Below are 17,200 nucleotides of genomic sequence, written 5' to 3' on the forward strand. Positions count from 1 at the left end.
AATAAATGCAGAAATAGAGTTAAGCTGGTTGGCCCAAAGAGTCCCAGCTTTGATTTGCTTGTGCTGAACTAGCTGGTTTCAGTTGGAACAGCATGATAAACTCTATTTGGGCTAAATAGTTTTAAAAATGAGGTGGTTACTATCCATAGACTCCTGTTGGAATAATGCCAATAAGTGAACTTTAATGCCTGCTACCATACCCCAACACACATCAAGAATGTCCATTTTGGCACAGCAGCAATATACTCCTAGAGCTCTCTTCTGGAGAGAGGCAGAAAATGGCTTTTCTTGTCCAGTAGTGTTTTGCATATTGTGTTTTTCTTTATGTTGAAAGTGCCCTTTGTAACTTTTTCTGTGTTTACATTTCTACAAAGACACAAAGCCAGAACAAGGGGAAGAGATGGCTAGAGACTCCGGATCAGTCAGTTTGCAGACCAGTGCCCACCTGTTGCCGGAGCAATTTGAGGAGCGCTGGACTCTTCTGGAAGTTGCTAAAGTTGTCACTGTGGACTGGCACAAAGACTCGTGCCCTGATGCCATCCAAACTGCTTTTCAGTTTGTTCACATCCAGCTGGTTGCAATTAGTCGAGCAGGAGTGCAACCCTGGAAAGCCTATCTGTTTGCCAAAAATGAGACTGGGTCATTGTTTTTAATTGAACTCCTAACTGTAAAAGGCAAGAGGGACATGCAAATTACTGTTAAGCAAGAGAATAGCAATGAACAGTTGCTCAACAATTTCATCGCCATTGTTAAGTCTGTAATACAGGCTTTGGGTGAGACTAAAGGTTAGACCTTGAATGTTTCAGTAGCTGCAGGAAAGAGTGCTCTCCTAACTGAGAAAACCAAGTTACCTTTTACCTCTAGAATGTAATCAGATGTTGGAGAGAAACAGTTCCAGTGCTTGCCTGTGTGGCTCAACTGCAAAAGTGGCTTATTGTGTAATGTTTTGATGGGGTGAAGCATTTTATAAATAGTTTTATTTTTGCAATGCAAGGTACATTGGTGAATCTAATTATTAGCATGGCCAGTAAATATTTCATTTGAAATTCTAAACTGGCTTAGCTCCTGTGACCCCAATTGTTTGGAGTGCATGTATGTAGCCAAGGCAAAAACACAACCCTTCCCCAAAGAAGTTGATCCATCCAATTATTAGCTAATGCAGTAGTTTTTGACTTCCTTTCACTACTTTTTAATGAAGGAAAATAAAGCAGCAATGTTGTGCAAATGAGTAGCAAGTGCGATAGTGTGGCTACTTAATCTGTTTTGGTGAGGTTAAATAATTGTCGGTTATCAAATTGGGTGTGTTCCCATCTCGTTGACTAGAACCATGGAATCTTTTATATCTATCTAAACAGGCAGTCTGCACTGTTAAATGTCTCCTACAAAGTATGGCTTGTGCAACAATTAGGCTAAATTTCAGACTTCTAACTTTGAGGTGACTACTATCAATGAGCTGGCATTAAAGCTCCAGCTGTATGTTTGTATATTGAGCTGCTTTAGGAAGTCCTTGGTTAGCCTTGTGGCTCGATTAATGATTCAGCATGAGGCAAACAGACTTCAGGATATCCTGGTTTCATCCTCAGTTTGTGATGTACAGGGGAACAAAGTGGAGTAAGGACAGAAAAATCACATGGGATGCATGTACCTGATCACTACCTTGCAATTGATGTAGATGGGTCTCTGGTATCATTGTGTGAGGACAAATTTGGATGAGTGTACTGGATTCACTAGTCTCCATCGTAACACACCCTATCTGAAGTAACACCTGGATAATGATACCAGAGAACAAGTGTTTGGTTTTGTTGGAGTGACGTTGCAAACAAATTATTTTTAACATCTGGTTTAGTACTATAGCTGGGACTGAAGGAGCTTTCTTTAGTCAAATGAGGATAATTCCTGGTTTGGTCAACGTGGAGCGAGTGTTGTTGTTCAAGCAGATTCCTTATACAGGAGGTCGAGCTTGTTTTTGTGACCAAACTTTACATTTTAAGTTGATCAAATTTCAATTGGCTAAAGGTCAGTAGTGATGCTTTTGAATGGTATGGACCACACCAGACCCTTCAAAACATTTCAAGAAAGTAGCCCAGACTCGGATATTCCAGGAGGGATGCAGTTGGTTGAACCATGTAGTTGTAAATAAGTTTAGTTTTGTTTTTTGTTTGTTTCATTCATTAACCCTTTAAACAAAAGAGAACAGAATACTGAATAACTTAACCCATCTGAAGAAGCAACGGATTATCCCAACTTAATGATGCTGTTCCCAATACTTGCAACAATCCCCATAAACACCCTTTGGCATAAAAGGTAAAATCAAACACAGGGTCTTACAGGAGAGAAGTCAGAGGGATGATCAGCATGGACCTGCTTCTCTACGTCCAGCAACTTCACCACTTTTCAACTGCTTTCAGAGTGCCAAGATCAGGCAGCAGGAGAACTGGCCACTCCCCTTGCATTGTACAAGTGGTTTTATTAAAACTTAAAAGCCTTTTCACTGAGGCAGTATCTGTTAGCTGTAATCAAATTAGTCCTAAAACCCTTCAAACTTAGACTTTTCAGAGTCTATGTCTTTCATGACTTCTCTGAAAAAATCCAAGGACAACATAACCATGTTAAAGGAGTGGCATTGTCACATGAACCCTTTGTAACGTAGATGTTTTGTATTAATTTGCTAAAGTGATAACTGTACAGAACTGAGCCACTTACATCACAACATCTTCCCATAAACAGATTTCAGTAATTGGTGAATTCCACTAGATAGTGACCTGGTTCCAGACTGGCCTGATACAAAAGTTGTTGTACAGGCCAGCAGTGCATGCATTTGCTGAGTGTACCTCTGCCAGTGTCCAGTCTCTAAATCAGTCCAATTACACAGGAGCTATTTAGCTTTAAGGACCACTTGGACTTTACACCATCAAAGGCCCCCTAGTGAAAGCTGCACCAAAAGGCAGATTTCAGTGTTTCCAAGAACAATCTTGTTGTGTTGTTTATTTGGTGAATTGTCTTCAATGGCATTCCTTACCATCTGGAACACAATTGTCCTAAGGGGAAGTTTCAGAAGTCAGCCTATTTGACACCATCATGAATATATTGTTTGTATTCAGCTAATTTCCCAGGAACCATTTTATAGAAATTATTTTGCATTGAGAGCAGCTCTGCGGAAGTGGAGAAAGCCCTTCACTCAAAGTTTATGTAAAGATATAACTAGAAAGGTGCATTTGTGATCTTTCAGATACCATTATTCACAAAAGGAATAGTGTGTGACCTGCACTGTGTGGTTTTTCAGTTGGGTTTGGAAGATTACTGGTCTAAAAAGATTTGATTTGCTGGAGTGCCTCAGTAAACACATTGAAATTTATATGTACTTTTTTTTAAAATTATAAAATCAGGAAGAAGCTGACCACGGGAAAAATTGATTTTAAAAACAAAATGCACTGTACCCTATTTAATCTTCCTCCTTTTGGTTCTCACCATTCCTTGGTCAGTGTAGCAGACGTAACAGTGTAACAAAGTGACTTGTTCCAACTTCCAGTTAAACCTTGCAGTTAACTGTGAGAAGCTGCGTAAAGCTGACACAGTTGAAACTTGAAACGTTTAACAGAAGCCTGTAAGATCACACCAGTGGGTAAAGGATCATTCACTTGGAAATATGGTATGAAAATTTTCAAACTATACACCAGGCTTGTCAAACTGGAATGAGAAAAAGATAATTTAATACTTTGGTCCCAATATCTTTACTCCAAACTGAAAACCAAAAGATTACTGAGTTCCTTTTCTTTTGGGGTTAGGGAAACGATTTGTTTAAAAAACAAGATTAAATTGTCTGATCACAGGACCTTGCAAATTGAAATGAGCATGTTAGCTGTTGACTGCACTTTAGAGGAATTGCAATTTTGTGTTGGTTGCAGGTATTCTATTCTATGCCCCTCATAATTTTATAAACCTCTATAACGTCGTCCCTCAGCCTCCAAGGGAAAATAGCTCCAGTCCATTCAGTCTCTCCCTGCAGGTCAAGCTTCCCAACCCTGGCAACATCCTTGTAATTCTTTTTTGAGCCCTTTCAAGTTTCACACAAACTTCCCATAGCAGGGAGGTCAAAATTGAATATAGTATTCCAAAAATGGCCTAACCCATGTCCTGTACAGCCACAACATGATCTCCCACCACCTACACTCAAATGTTCTAACCAATAAAGGTAAGCATACCAAAAGCTGCCTTCACTATCCTATCTACCTGCAACTGCACTTCCAAGGAACTATGAACCTGTACTCCAGGATCCTTGTTCACAACACTCCCCAGGACCTTACCATCAAGAGTATAAATTCTGCCCAGATTTGCCTTTGCAAATGCAGCACCTCATATTTATCTAAACTAAACTCCATCTGCCTCTCCTCGTTCCATATCCCATCTGATCAAGGTCCCATTGTTCTGAGGTAACCTCCTTCACTGTCCACTACACCTCCAATTTTGGCGTCATCTGCAGACTTACAATACCTCTAATGTTCACATCCAAATCATTTATATAAATGCAGATGACTGTGCACTGATCTTTGTGGCAGACCACCACTCACAGTCTGAAGAGCAACCCTCCACCACTATTATCTGTCTTCCACCTTGGAGTCAGTTCTATATCCAAATAGCTATTCCATGTATTCCATGTGATCTAACCTTGCTAACCAGTCTACCATGAGGAACCTTGTCAAACACCTTACTGAAGTACATATCACGTCCACCGCTCTACCCTCATCAATCTTTATTGCTTCTTCAAAAAAATCAAGTTAGTGAGATACAATTTCCCACACACACAGCCATGTCGACTATCCCTGATAAGTCCTTGCCTTTCCATGTACATGTAAATCCTGACCCTCCGGATTCCCTCCAACAACTTGCCCACCACTGAGTCAGGCTCACTCGTCAATGGTTTCCTGGCTTTTCCCTACTACCCTTCTTAAATAGTGGCACCATGTTAGCCAACCTGCAGTTTACCTGTGGCAATTGATATAAATATCTCAGTAAGAGGCTCAGCAATCATTTCTCTAGCTTCCCACAGATTTCCACAGTACACCTGATCAGGTCCTGGGGATTTAATCCACCTTTATGCGTGTTAAGACATCAATCAGTACCTTCTCTATAATATGGACATTTTTTAAGACGTCACTATTTGTTTTCCCACATTGTCTGGGCTGAGAGGTGGCAATTGGAGTTTAATGCGGACGAGTGTGAGGTGATTCACTTTGGTCGGAGTAACCGGAATGCAAAGTACTGGGCTAATGGTAAGATTCTTGGTAGTGTAGATGAGCAGAGAGATCTCGGTGTCCAGGTACACAGATCCTTGAAAGTTGCCACCCAGGTTGACAGGGTTGTTAAGAAGGCATATAGTGTTTTAGCTTTTATTAATAGAGGGATCAAGTTCCAGAACCATGAGGTTATGCTGCAACTGTACAAAACTCTGGTGCGGCCGCACTTGGAGTATTGTGTACAGTTCTGGTCACCGCATTATAAGAAGGATGTGGAAGTTTTGGAAAGGGTGCAGAGGAGATTTACTAGGATGTTGTCTGGTATGGAGGGAAGGTCTTACGAGGAAAGGCTGAGGGACTTGAGGCTGTTTTCGTTAGAGAGAAGGAGGTTGAGAGGTGACTTAATAGAGACATATAAGATAATCAGGGTTAGATAGGCTCTCCCTGTCCACCCTTTTTCCAAGTATGGTGACGGCGAGCACGAGGGAGCATAGCTTTAAATTGAGGGGTGATAGATATAGGACAGATGTCAGAGGTAGTTTCTTTACTCAGAGTAGTAAGGGTATGGAGTGCTTTGCTTGCAATGGTAGTAGATTCGCCAACTTTAAGTCGTCATTGGACAAGCATATGGACGTACATGGAATAGTGTAGATTAGATGGGCTTCAGATTGGAATGACAGGTCGGCGCAACATCGAGGGCTGAAGGGCCTGTACTGCGCTGTTATGTTCTATGTCTATCTTCCATATCCTTCTCCATCGATAGCAATAGAGAGTTCGAGCAAGTAACCACGTGTATCTCATGTTTCTTACCTTCATTGACATGCAGTTTTCAATTTGTTGTGTCCAAAGTATTTTCAATTTTCAAACTGATAAATGGAGTTCTTTTTTGTTTGTTAATACTTACTTATCAAGTTAGCATGTTCTGCAGGTGCAGCTTCAGTGAAAAAGAAGTTTGATTTTAGAGTTGAATGAGAAGGTGTGGGTGTGAGCTGGGGTCAGGTTTTTTTATTAATTTGCTGGATGTGGGCATCGCTGAATGGCCAACATTTATTGCCCATCCCTAGTTGCCCTTTAGACGGTGATGATGAGCTGCCTCCTTGAACTGTTGCAGTCTACAATGCGATTAGGGAGGGAATTCCAGGATTTTGACCCATCTTTAGTGAAGGAATACTTGATATATTTCCAAGTCAGGATGCTGAGCAGCTTGGAGGGGACCTTGAAGGTGATGGTGTTTCCATGTATCTGCTGTCCTTCTAGATGGAATGTGGATTTCAAAGGTGCTGTCTAAGGATTTTTGATGAATTTCTGCAGTGCATCTTGTAGATAGTACATCCTACTGCTACTGAGTGTTGGTGGTGGAGGGAATAGATATGCATGGATGTATACCAATCAAGCAGGCTGCTTTGTTCTAGATGGTGATAAGCATCTTGAGTGTTCTTGGAACTGCTCCCATCCAGGCAAATGGGGAGTATTCCACCACACTCCTGACCTTGTGCCTTGTAGTTGGACAGGCTTTGGGGAGCCAGAAGTTCAGTTACTTGCCACAGTATTCCTAACCCCTGACCTGTTCTTGTAGCAAATCATGTTGAGCTTCTGTTCAATGGTAGCCCCCTGGATGTTAATAGTAGGGGATTCAGTCATGATAATACCATTGAATGTCATGGGGCGGTGGTTAGATTGTTTCTTATTGGTGATGGTCATTGCCTGGCATTTGTGTGGCATGAGTATTACTTGCCCACATCTTGTTGCACATGGACTGCTTCAGTATGTGAGGAGTTGGGAATGGTGCTGAACATTGTGCAATCATCGAACATCTCCAGTTTTGACCTTATGACGGAGGGAAGGTCATTGATGAAGCAGCTGAAGATGGTTAGGCCTAGGACACTACCCTGAGGAGCACCTGCAGGGATGTCCTGGAACTGAGATCTGACCTCCAACAACAATCATCTTCCTATATACCAGGTATGACTCCAACCAGCAGAGAGTTTGCCCCCGATACCCATTGATTCCAGTTTTAATAGGGCTGTCACTCTCATCTCACCTTAAGAATTGTATGTGGGCGGCACGGTGGCACAGTGGTTAGCACTGCTGCCTCACAGTGCCAGAGACCCGGGTTCAATTCCCGCCTCAGGTGACTGACTGTGTGGAGTTTGCATGTTCTCCCCGTGTCTGCGTGGGTTTCCTCCGGGTGCTCCGGTTTCCTCCCACAGTCCAAAGATGTGCAGGTCAGGTGAATTGGCCATGCTAAATTGTCCGTAGTGTTAGGTAAGGTATAAATGTAGGGGTATGGGTGGGTTGCGCTTCGGCGGGGCGGTGTGGACTTGTTGGGCCAAAGGGCCTGTTTCCACACTGTAAGTAATCTAATCTAATTAAGAAGCAGATCATGAGATTTTTCTTAAATTTTGAAAACTACCAAACTCACCATGACACAGATTTTTTATTTTCATAATCCTGGACTAAAAGGGGAGAGGAGAGAATTTCTAAATTCTTCTTCCTTCTGACCATTAGACCATGTTCTTTTTGGACCCACATCATTTGATGCCTCGTATGTAATTTCAGGAATCAAGTCAGAACCTTTTTATTACTAGTCCTTTTAATTTATTTTTTATTCTTGTTTGGGATGTGGGCATTTGTTGTCCATCCTGAGCTGGCCTTGAACTGATTGGCAGTTTAGGCCATTTCTGAGGACAATTAAGAGTCATCCAGTCACACTATGCCGGACCATGTAAGGCCTGTAGGTTTTCTTCCCTGCTGGACATAGTTGGAAAATGCCATCTGCTTTACCAGTCAGCAATAACTGTTGTCATTAGGCTGGCTTTTAGTTCAAGATTTTTATTGAATTCAAATTTCACCAAATGCCATGGTGGGATTACATCTGCATCCCCAGAACATTGGCCTGGGTGTAGAGACTACAAGTTCAATAATATTTCCACTAAACTACCACCACCCTCTCTGGGGAGCATGTAAGCACAGCAAAGATTTGGCTGGGTGGTTAACAGTGGTTAACTCGCTGCTACGGGAAGATAAAAGTTGAAATTCTCAGATGGTCAGATGGAGTTTAACCCTGGAAAGTGATGGACGATACACTTTGGAATAAGTAAGAAGGCAAGGGAATACCTGATGAATGGTAGGTCACTAGGAAGGATGTTGGGGTGCTTGTCCAGCAGGACAAGTTAATAGGGTGTCTATGAAGGCAGACAGAACAACTGAGAAGGGAGGCTACATTGCAGCTGTACAAAAGACTTCAGTTAGGCCACAGCTAGAGTACACTGTACAGTTATGCTCAGGCACCTTGTGGGAAGGATGTGATTCTACTGGAGGGGATGTGGAGGAGATTCACCAGGATGCTGCCTCAGGTGGAGCGTTTTAACATGAGGCTGGAAAAGGTCATGTTGTTTGTTTTAGTGCAGAGAGGGCTGAGGAGGGGTGGACCTAACTGAGGTGTATAAGATTAAGGGGCATGAATAGAGTAGAGTAGAGTAACTTTTATTTGTCATTGCTACTGTATACAACTGATAGATTAAAAATGAGACAGCTTTCCTCCAGGACCAAGGTGCTACATGGACAGCACAAACTGCAGTCATACAAAGGGCGGCATAAAGTGCACAAGAAGTGCAAAACACACAAATTACAGTATAACAGAAGAATGTCTATTAATTATCATTGTTCTAGCAGCAATTCGAAATTGTGCAAAGAATTTCAGATGGAAAAGAGTCCCATCATACGGTGTTAAGGAGCCTCAGGCTTGGGGGAAGAAACTGTTGCACAGTCTGGCCGTGAGGGACCACATGTTCCGGTATCTTCTGCTAGATGGCAGGAGGGAGAAGAGTTTGAGTGAGGGGTGTGTGGGGTCTTCCACAATGCTGTTTGCCTTTCAGATGCAGTATGTGGTGTAAATGTCTGTAATGGAGGTCAGAGCGACCCTGATGATCTTCTCAGCTGTCCTCACTATCCATTGTCGGGTGTTACGATCCGAGACAGTGCAATTCCCGAACCAATCAGTGCGGCAGCTCAGGGTACTCTCAATGAACCTTCTGTAGAATGTGGTGAGGATGAGGGAAGTGGGAGGTGGGCTTTCCTCAGCCTGCGTGGAAAGTAGAGTCACTGCTGGGTTTTCTTGGTGATGGAGCTGATGTTGAGGGTCCAGTTGAGTACCAAGACATTTAGTGCTCTTCACGATCTCCACAGGGGAACCACAGTGGAGAGTGGTCACTCCGTGCCCTCCTGAAGTCAACAACTACATCTTTCATCTTGTCCACGTTCAGAGACCGGTTGTTGGCTCTGCACCAATCTGTTAGCCACTGCACCACCTCTCTGAATGCTGACTCGTCATTCATGCTGATGAGACCTACTACAGTCATATCATCGGTGAACTTGATGATGTGATTCAACTGTGCATCACTGCAGTCATGTGTCAACAGGGTGAACAACAATGAACTGAGCACACAGCCCTGGAGGGCCCCTATGCTCAGTGTGATGGTGTTGGAGATGCTGTTCCCAATCCAGACTGACTGAGGTCTCCCAGTCAGGAAGTCCAGGATCCAGTTGCGAAGGGAGGTATTTAGGTCCAGCAGACTCCACTTTCCAATTAGGTGCTGAGAAATGATAGTGTTAAATGCAGAGCTGAAGACTATGAACAGTAGTTTTACGTAGGTGTTCTTCTTCTCCAGGTAGGTGAGGGCCAGATGGAGGGTGGTGGAAATGGCATCATCTGTTGAGTGGTTGGATCGATGCGTGAACTGCGGGGTGTCAGCAGGATCTGAATATGCCTCATCATGAGCCTCTTGAAGCACTTCATGATGATGGGTGTAATTGCAACAGGACGGTAGTCGTTGAGACAGAACGCTGAAGACTTCTTCGGCACGGGGACGAGGGTAGCGGCCTTGAACCATGTTGGAATTGTGGAGCAGCTGAGGGAGATATTGAAGATGTCCGTGAGAGCATCCACCAATATGTCAGAGCATCTTCTGAGCAAGGACGTTATCTGGTCCAGCAGCCTTACGTGGGTTGACTCTACATTGGGTTTTCCTCACGTCGGCCGTAGTGAGACATAGCACCTGCTCATTGGGAAGGCTGGTGGACTTCCTCGCTGCCACGTCATTTCATGCCTCAAACTGTGCATAGAAGTTGTTAAACTCACCCGGGAGGGAGGCCTCACCAGCACAAACAGGCGATGCTGTTCTGTGATTGGTGATGACCTGGATGCCCTTCCACATGCTCTGCATATCGCCGCTGTCCTGAAAGTGGCTGTGAATTCTCTGTGCATATGCATGCTTTGCCTGTTTGATGGCCTGGGTCAGGTTGGCCCCTCATTGTTGTCAGGACCACCTTGTCATCTGCTCTGAAGGCAGTACCACGGATCCTCGGTAGCACGCACACCTTTTCAGATAAAAAGCAGCTGTTCCCCTTAATCCAACGGTCAGTCAGGAAAGGAGCATAGTTCTAAGGTGAAAGGCATGAGGTCCAGAGGGGATTTGATGAAACAAAATTTCACCTAGAGGGTGATGGACTCTGGAATACACTGCCTGAGTTGTAGAGTGGGAGATCTAATACCTTTTTAAAGTATGTAAGTAAGCACTTGAAATGTAACAGTCAAGGCTTTAAAGTGGGATTAATGTAGATAGGTCAGTGCAGACTTGATGGGTCAAAGGGTGTATTCTATGCTGTGTGACTGAGTAGGATATAACTGTTCAGCCCCTTGATTGTCATCTAGTAAGATTCTTGATTAGATCTTGTACCTCAACTGCCTGTATGCCCCCATTTACCTTAAATTCCTTTGGTATCCAGGAATCTGTCAACCCTTGATTTCAATATACTCATCAACTCTCTGCAGTAGAGAATTCCAAATATTCTCACCCCTCTAAGTGAAAATTTTGTTTTATCTCATTCTTGAATGATCTGCCCCTTCTTGAGACTTTGCTATATCACAAATGGATTTGATCATATTAACACAAGCTGGAACACTTTCCTTTAAAGATCATTGAAAATTGTTTAGAAAGGGGAATCTAAACTACTTTTCCTATACGTTTTTCTAGCTCAAGGAATAAAGTCAATAATGAATTGATTGCAAATGCAGATCGAGTGTCACTTGTTTCTAGTCCCATAGTTAACCATCCAGGTAGGCAATGCATTTATCTATTCAGCCAGCAATCATTTGGGTAGCCTAGCATTGTACAAAAAAGGAAAGCAACAATTGCTAAAAATCTACAACAGGTCAGATGTGTTTAATGAGGTTCTGGCACAGTAGTAACATCTGTATTTTTTTTTGTTGCATAGAAAAGGATTGCTGGCCGGTATATTTTTCATGAGAGGTTACAAGCATCCGAGTGCTTACTGTGACAAACAGACTTTGGGTTGAGCCCAGAACTGACAGCAGTCTGACCATTTACCCTGAATTGCCGACAACCCAGGCATCTCTTAGGAAATGGGTTTGATGATATGCATTTAACTTCATGTCAATTTAGCTTACAGCAGTTATAAACCCAAAAGTTCACACTTTTCCCCAGTTTCTGTCCCATCTATCACCTTAGTGTCATTCATTCCGAGCAGATATAGGAATAGTTTGTATCTTATCCCACATATAGGGTAGCTGAGCCATATGATATGGACATGCGCTTAATCCAAACCCTTATTGCACCAAAACATCTCTAGATGTTTTATAAAAGCATAGTCAGACAAAAATTGCATAAAGCCAAGGGAGAAAATATTAGAATGAGTGACGTAGTCATAGAAGTAGACTTTCAAGAAGTTCTTAAAGAGAGTGAGAGAAGGTGAGGCACATTCCAGATTATAGGACCACAAAGATTGAAGCCGTTGGTGAGAGGAAGCACATGAGGCTAATATTGAAGCAATGTAAGATATTTGGAAAAATTGGCGGGTGTAACAGAGGCAGGGTAAGCTGAAGCCCTAAAACAAAATTATCGCGTCAAGATGAGAAGTTTCTGTGTTAGGAAGGAAGGTTGATCTTGGCATTTTTTGGAACAGCTAATGTCAGTTGGGATGCAAAGAGGGTGACAATTTGGAATACTACCTTGAAACCACTGTAATACCTCTCCCTCGGACATTTACCATACCAACTCACTGTAGAAAATTGCTGGCCTTAAAACCAGTGAAGCTCCTCAAAGGGAGAGAGTTGGCCAAATAAATCATTTTGTCTTATGAAAATTGCCAGCCACAAGTGGATATTGCACTAAAGTAAATTACAGTCAGTAAGAAATTGCAGCTCTCTGAAGGTCAAAGTTATTCATTGAGAAACTAAACCATCCAGAACAGTTATTCTCAGACAGCAACCAGGGTGCCCACAACTGACTTTTGCATCATGGATTAAGGAGAGGAAAAGTAATCCATGGCTTCCAATATTCAGGGACTCCTGGGTCTTGTGATGATGTGCATGAGATGAAATAGGATTTACAAAAACAATGCAAATCCATGGGAGAAGTGTCTAGCATAGAAACAATGTAGGTGACGTTTAAAGTGTTTGTCCACGTGCTTTTTAAAGGTGTGAGGTTTCCTGCCTCTCTGACTCTCCCAGGCAGTGTGCTAAGTGGTGTGTAAATGAAATAAACTTCCACACCAACAACCTGGTGAACATTTTTTTAAAAAAATGTGCAGGCTGCATCTGGGATCTCATCTTTCACCAAGTCCGAACTGGATTGGAAACTTATGTGTGGAAGGCAGAAGCTAGGTTTCTGGACTTTGAAACGAGAGTTTTAATGTCCATTCGATATCGAAAGACTTCCAGCCAAATTGTTAGTGACCCACGTTGTAACATGGTCACTCAATGATAATGAATTGTTTTCGGTTCAAATGCAGAGCCTGAGCTCAGGTCCCAAGCTCAACATAAACTCAGGAATAACTTGTCCTATGTAGAGAGTTGTTGAGGGGAATAGAACAAAATAACTTGCCTTGATTGGTAACATGAAGTTCAACATCCAAACCCTTTCCCGTCATACCTGGAATTCTGTATTTGAATCCCTCTGATCAAATGTTTGACCCTGGCACAGACTGGAATAGCTTCCGTGCCTTTCCGCTATTGGGCAGTTTGGTGGGACTGCTCTCACCTAATTCTATCCTTAATTATCTAATCATAACCAGAGAATCACTAGCTATGATTTCTCTTTCTGCAACATTACCTCAGGGGTCTCCCAAGGTTCCATTCCCTGGAGTCCTATTTCTCATCTAGGTTCTGTCCCTTGGTGGCATTGTCTGAAAGCACAGCATTGTGTAACTAGCACTTCTCTTAACTCTTCCATTGTTGCTAAATTCTCACAACCAATACTGGGGGATGAACAACGATTTTCTCGAAATAAATATTGGTCAGATTAAGGCCATTGTTTTCAGTCCTGGCTCCAAACTCTGTTCCCTAGCTATCTTCTTCTTCCATCTTCCTGACAAAAGTCTGAGTTTAAGCCAGTCTATTTTTAACCTTGGTGTCACATTTGGCCCAAGGTTAAGTTTCCAACCTCAAATCCATGCCATCATTAAGATGGCTATTTTACCTCTGTAAAATTGCTTGAATTCTCCCTTCCTCAATTCATCTGAAAACACTCAGATCTCTGGTCTTGAATATTCCAAAGTAGTATTGGCTGTTTTCCTCTATAAACTTGAATTCATCCAAAATCTTGTTGCCTGTATCTTAAATCACTCAACTTTCAGTACTGTCTGACCTCCATTGCCCTTGGTGAAACAGCGTCTTATATTTAAAAAAATTTAATCTTGTTTCAACACCTTCCATAGCCTCACCCGTTCCTATCGCCATAGTCCAATCCCACAACTGTAACCCTATGAGCTATTCACATTACTCTAATTCTGACCTCCTGGGCGTCCCTAGTTTTAATTGCTCCACCACTGGGGGCCACACCTTGAATAGCCCAAATTCTAGGCTGTGGACTACCCTTACTTCAACTGTTTAGTTCCACCATGCATTTCTCTCTCAGACACTCCATAAAACTTACCTCTTTGATGATGTTTTTGGGGAACTGGCATAATGAAATCTTATTTGGCTCGCTGTCATATATTTGATAATGCTCCCTTTAGATATGTATAAAGTTAAATACAAGTTGTTGTTAACATCGCACCTTTTGTGGTTGTACAGCAGCCAATTAATTCCTTTTGAAGTGCAGTCACATCATAAAAAATGCATAACTAATATGCAGACTGCTTTCAAAAGCAGCAGAGGAGAAACCTGGTCATTTAAACTGTCTGGGCTGGGAGAGGAATGTCGCCCAAACACTGGCAATATTCAGCTCCTCCTTTACAAAACAGGATATTTTATGTCTGCCTAATGAAATAGTTGCTCCTCCAAAACAGCCTGGATTTATGTACTCAGCCTCAGGGATGGATCTTGAACACACAACGATCTGATTGAGCACACTATCAAACAGGCAAGAATTGTTTTGCATAACATTGAGAAAGGAAGTGAACTTTATAAAAAGATGTTTTGACACAAGCTTAACAATGTGACTCCAAAAAAGAGCAGGAAACCTGTATGTTTTGAAGATTTCCACACCAGAGTCTTTCTTAACCATTTGCCTGCTTCATGCATGCAAAATTTGTACCCACATGTCTGTAGTTGCTGAATAACTGTGGGGAGCCATTTACATTGAAATCTGATGAGATAAAATGTCTGGTAACATTGAAATACCGCAGTCTATATAAAATGTAGCTTGCACTCCTTACTGAAACACACCTCCACAAGTAAAGCAACTTTGGGTATTGCAATGATCTTATCGAGTACATGCTGAAGTAAACAGGCCTCCTTCCATTACTCTTGTGTTAGATTTCCTGTTTTGATGGGATATTTTATTATGTTATGTTTAGTAATTGATTATTTCATGCACAAGTTGTCAACATGTGAAAATGAGTGGAACGATTTTAAAGCCTTCTAGCCTCTGAATCTATAGTTGCTAATCAAAGCTGTACAATATCTGAACATCATCCATTTGTAATTTCTGTATACAAAGCAAAATCTGAAAACTAGTAAAACATATTATTTGGTTTTCTATTTGCCTTTCCTTCTATGAAATCCAGTCAGTACTTGAGGTCCCATTCTCGCTGGCATTACAAACTTCAGACACTGTCCCCTCCTTATGTGCACCCACCCCACGTCCACTCCTGACAAAGGAGAGAATCTGGCTCCTCTGTCCTCACTGATTGCTGTCCCATCCCTTGTGTCTTAATATTGTCAATTTCCTATACTCCTCCATATTTGCAATTCCACATTTGCATTCCTACAATTCTATTCCTGCATCATCAAACAGCTCTGAAGTCACAAATTACATTTCTGTGATGTTATCACTGTTTGAGATCTATTGTATTTTATAAAATTGCATATGACATTCCTCCTCCAACACATTTCCTGTTTTTTGCTTCAAAAGGACACCCTCGGCTTGGTTGTGCTGTTATCTATTAGCTTGTTATATCCTAGTTAATTTTAGTGTGAATTCATCACTTTTTTGTTAGCCATATTTTCCCCTTACAACTCTGTATGTTCTTACTTGCTTGTACTTTATAATTTCCATAGACCACCCAGCTTGTACTTTATAATTTCCATGGACAACCATTTGACCATGCATTCACTCATTGTCCAAGCATTCACACTTGGAAAAAGAGAAGGGTATATAATCTACATTACCTTTAGATTTTTGAAGGCCACCCTATCCAATCAAACCTCTGCTTAAATTTCTCCATAACAATGGACCAGGACACATGGGATCTGGCCATCAATAGACATTTCTCAGTTATCCACAAAATTCTGCACCCCAAAATTGAATGATCCAACCACAGATTGAGGGCCAGCTTTCTGTTAAACCTCCATCATTTTAGCTTATAAAATATGTCCCTGTGATTTCTTTATGACTGTAACTTCAGGTAATAGGTGGGCATTTTTCATGCTCTTTCGATTAAAAAATGGGGAAGTTCAATTGTATGAAATCAATTACTTTTAAATTAGATAAACAATATTGGGGCATATAACTCAGTTGACTAGATGTGTAGACTCTGATGTAGAATGTGCTCATGATACCGGCTCAATCCCCGAATTGAATATGACTGAGATTAAGCGATCAAGTATATTGTAGCCAAATTTGCTGATGATGGACAGACAGGAAAACAAGGCATGAGGAGAATACAAACAATCTGTAAAGGGATATACAGTAGATACGTTAAATGAGTGGAAAAAAAAGTTAACAGAAGAAGTTTACTGTGAGAAAACATGAGGTTGGAGGAATAATAGAAAAGCAGGGTATTGTTTAACTAGACAGAAACAGCAGACTCTTGCTCTACAGAAGGACTGGGTGTCCTTTTATATGAGCCACAAAAGCTGAGCATGCAGTTACAGCAAGTAGTTGGGAAGGCAACTTGAAAGATGTAGTTCATTGCACATGGATGGAGTATAAAAGTAGTCTTGCTACAGTTGTATAGACCATCAGTGAGACCGTATCCCGAGTACTGTGTACAGTTATGTCTCCTTGCTTAAGAAAGGATGGACTTGCATTGAAGTTAATTCAGTAGATTCACTGCCCAGTTAAAGGGATTGTTCTTATGAAGAAGACATGGACAGGTTGGGCTTTATTGGAGTTCAGAAAAATGACAGGTCATCTTAATGAAATGTATAATATTGTGAGGGGGTTTGACTGCATGGCTGTTGAGACAATCATGAGAATAACACCACCTACAAGTTCCCCACAAGCCACACATCATACAGACTTATGACCAGAAGAAATAGGAACAGGCATAGGTCTTCAGCCCCTCAAACCTGCTCCAGCATTCATTAGGGTCATGGCTGATCCAGCATTCTTCACATCCACCTTCCTGCTTTTTCCCCGATAAACCTGGAAACTTGAATAAACTCAGAAATATGTCACCGCTTCTTCAGCATCGCTGGGTCAAAATCCTGGAATTTCCCTCTCTGAAGGCACTGTGGGTCTACCTACATGGACTGCAGCAGTTCAAGAGAGGGCTCACTA

General features: G+C 41.9%; 1 protein-coding gene across 3 annotated transcripts in view; it reads left to right on the forward strand.

Annotated features, from left to right (window-relative positions):
• Nucleotides 1-15,235, forward strand: part of ap4b1 (adaptor related protein complex 4 subunit beta 1) — a 28,625-nt gene extending 13,390 nt beyond the window's left edge. For 2 of the 3 annotated variants that reach the window (XM_043716987.2, XM_087973670.1), the window contains exon 9: nucleotides 375-15,235. In XM_043716987.2, coding sequence (XP_043572922.2) covers nucleotides 375-790 — 416 coding nt within the window. In that variant the 3' untranslated portion in view covers nucleotides 791-15,235. The remainder of the gene's footprint in view (nucleotides 1-374) is intronic. The other variant, XR_015750953.1, reaches the window with a different exon arrangement.
• Nucleotides 15,236-17,200: the final 1,965 nt, after the last annotated feature.

Source organism: Chiloscyllium plagiosum, unplaced genomic scaffold (assembly GCF_037043375.1).
Source record: "Chiloscyllium plagiosum isolate Xiang-an unplaced genomic scaffold, Cpla_swu_hap1 HiC_scaffold_26, whole genome shotgun sequence".
Taxonomy (NCBI): Eukaryota; Metazoa; Chordata; class Chondrichthyes; order Orectolobiformes; family Hemiscylliidae; genus Chiloscyllium; species Chiloscyllium plagiosum.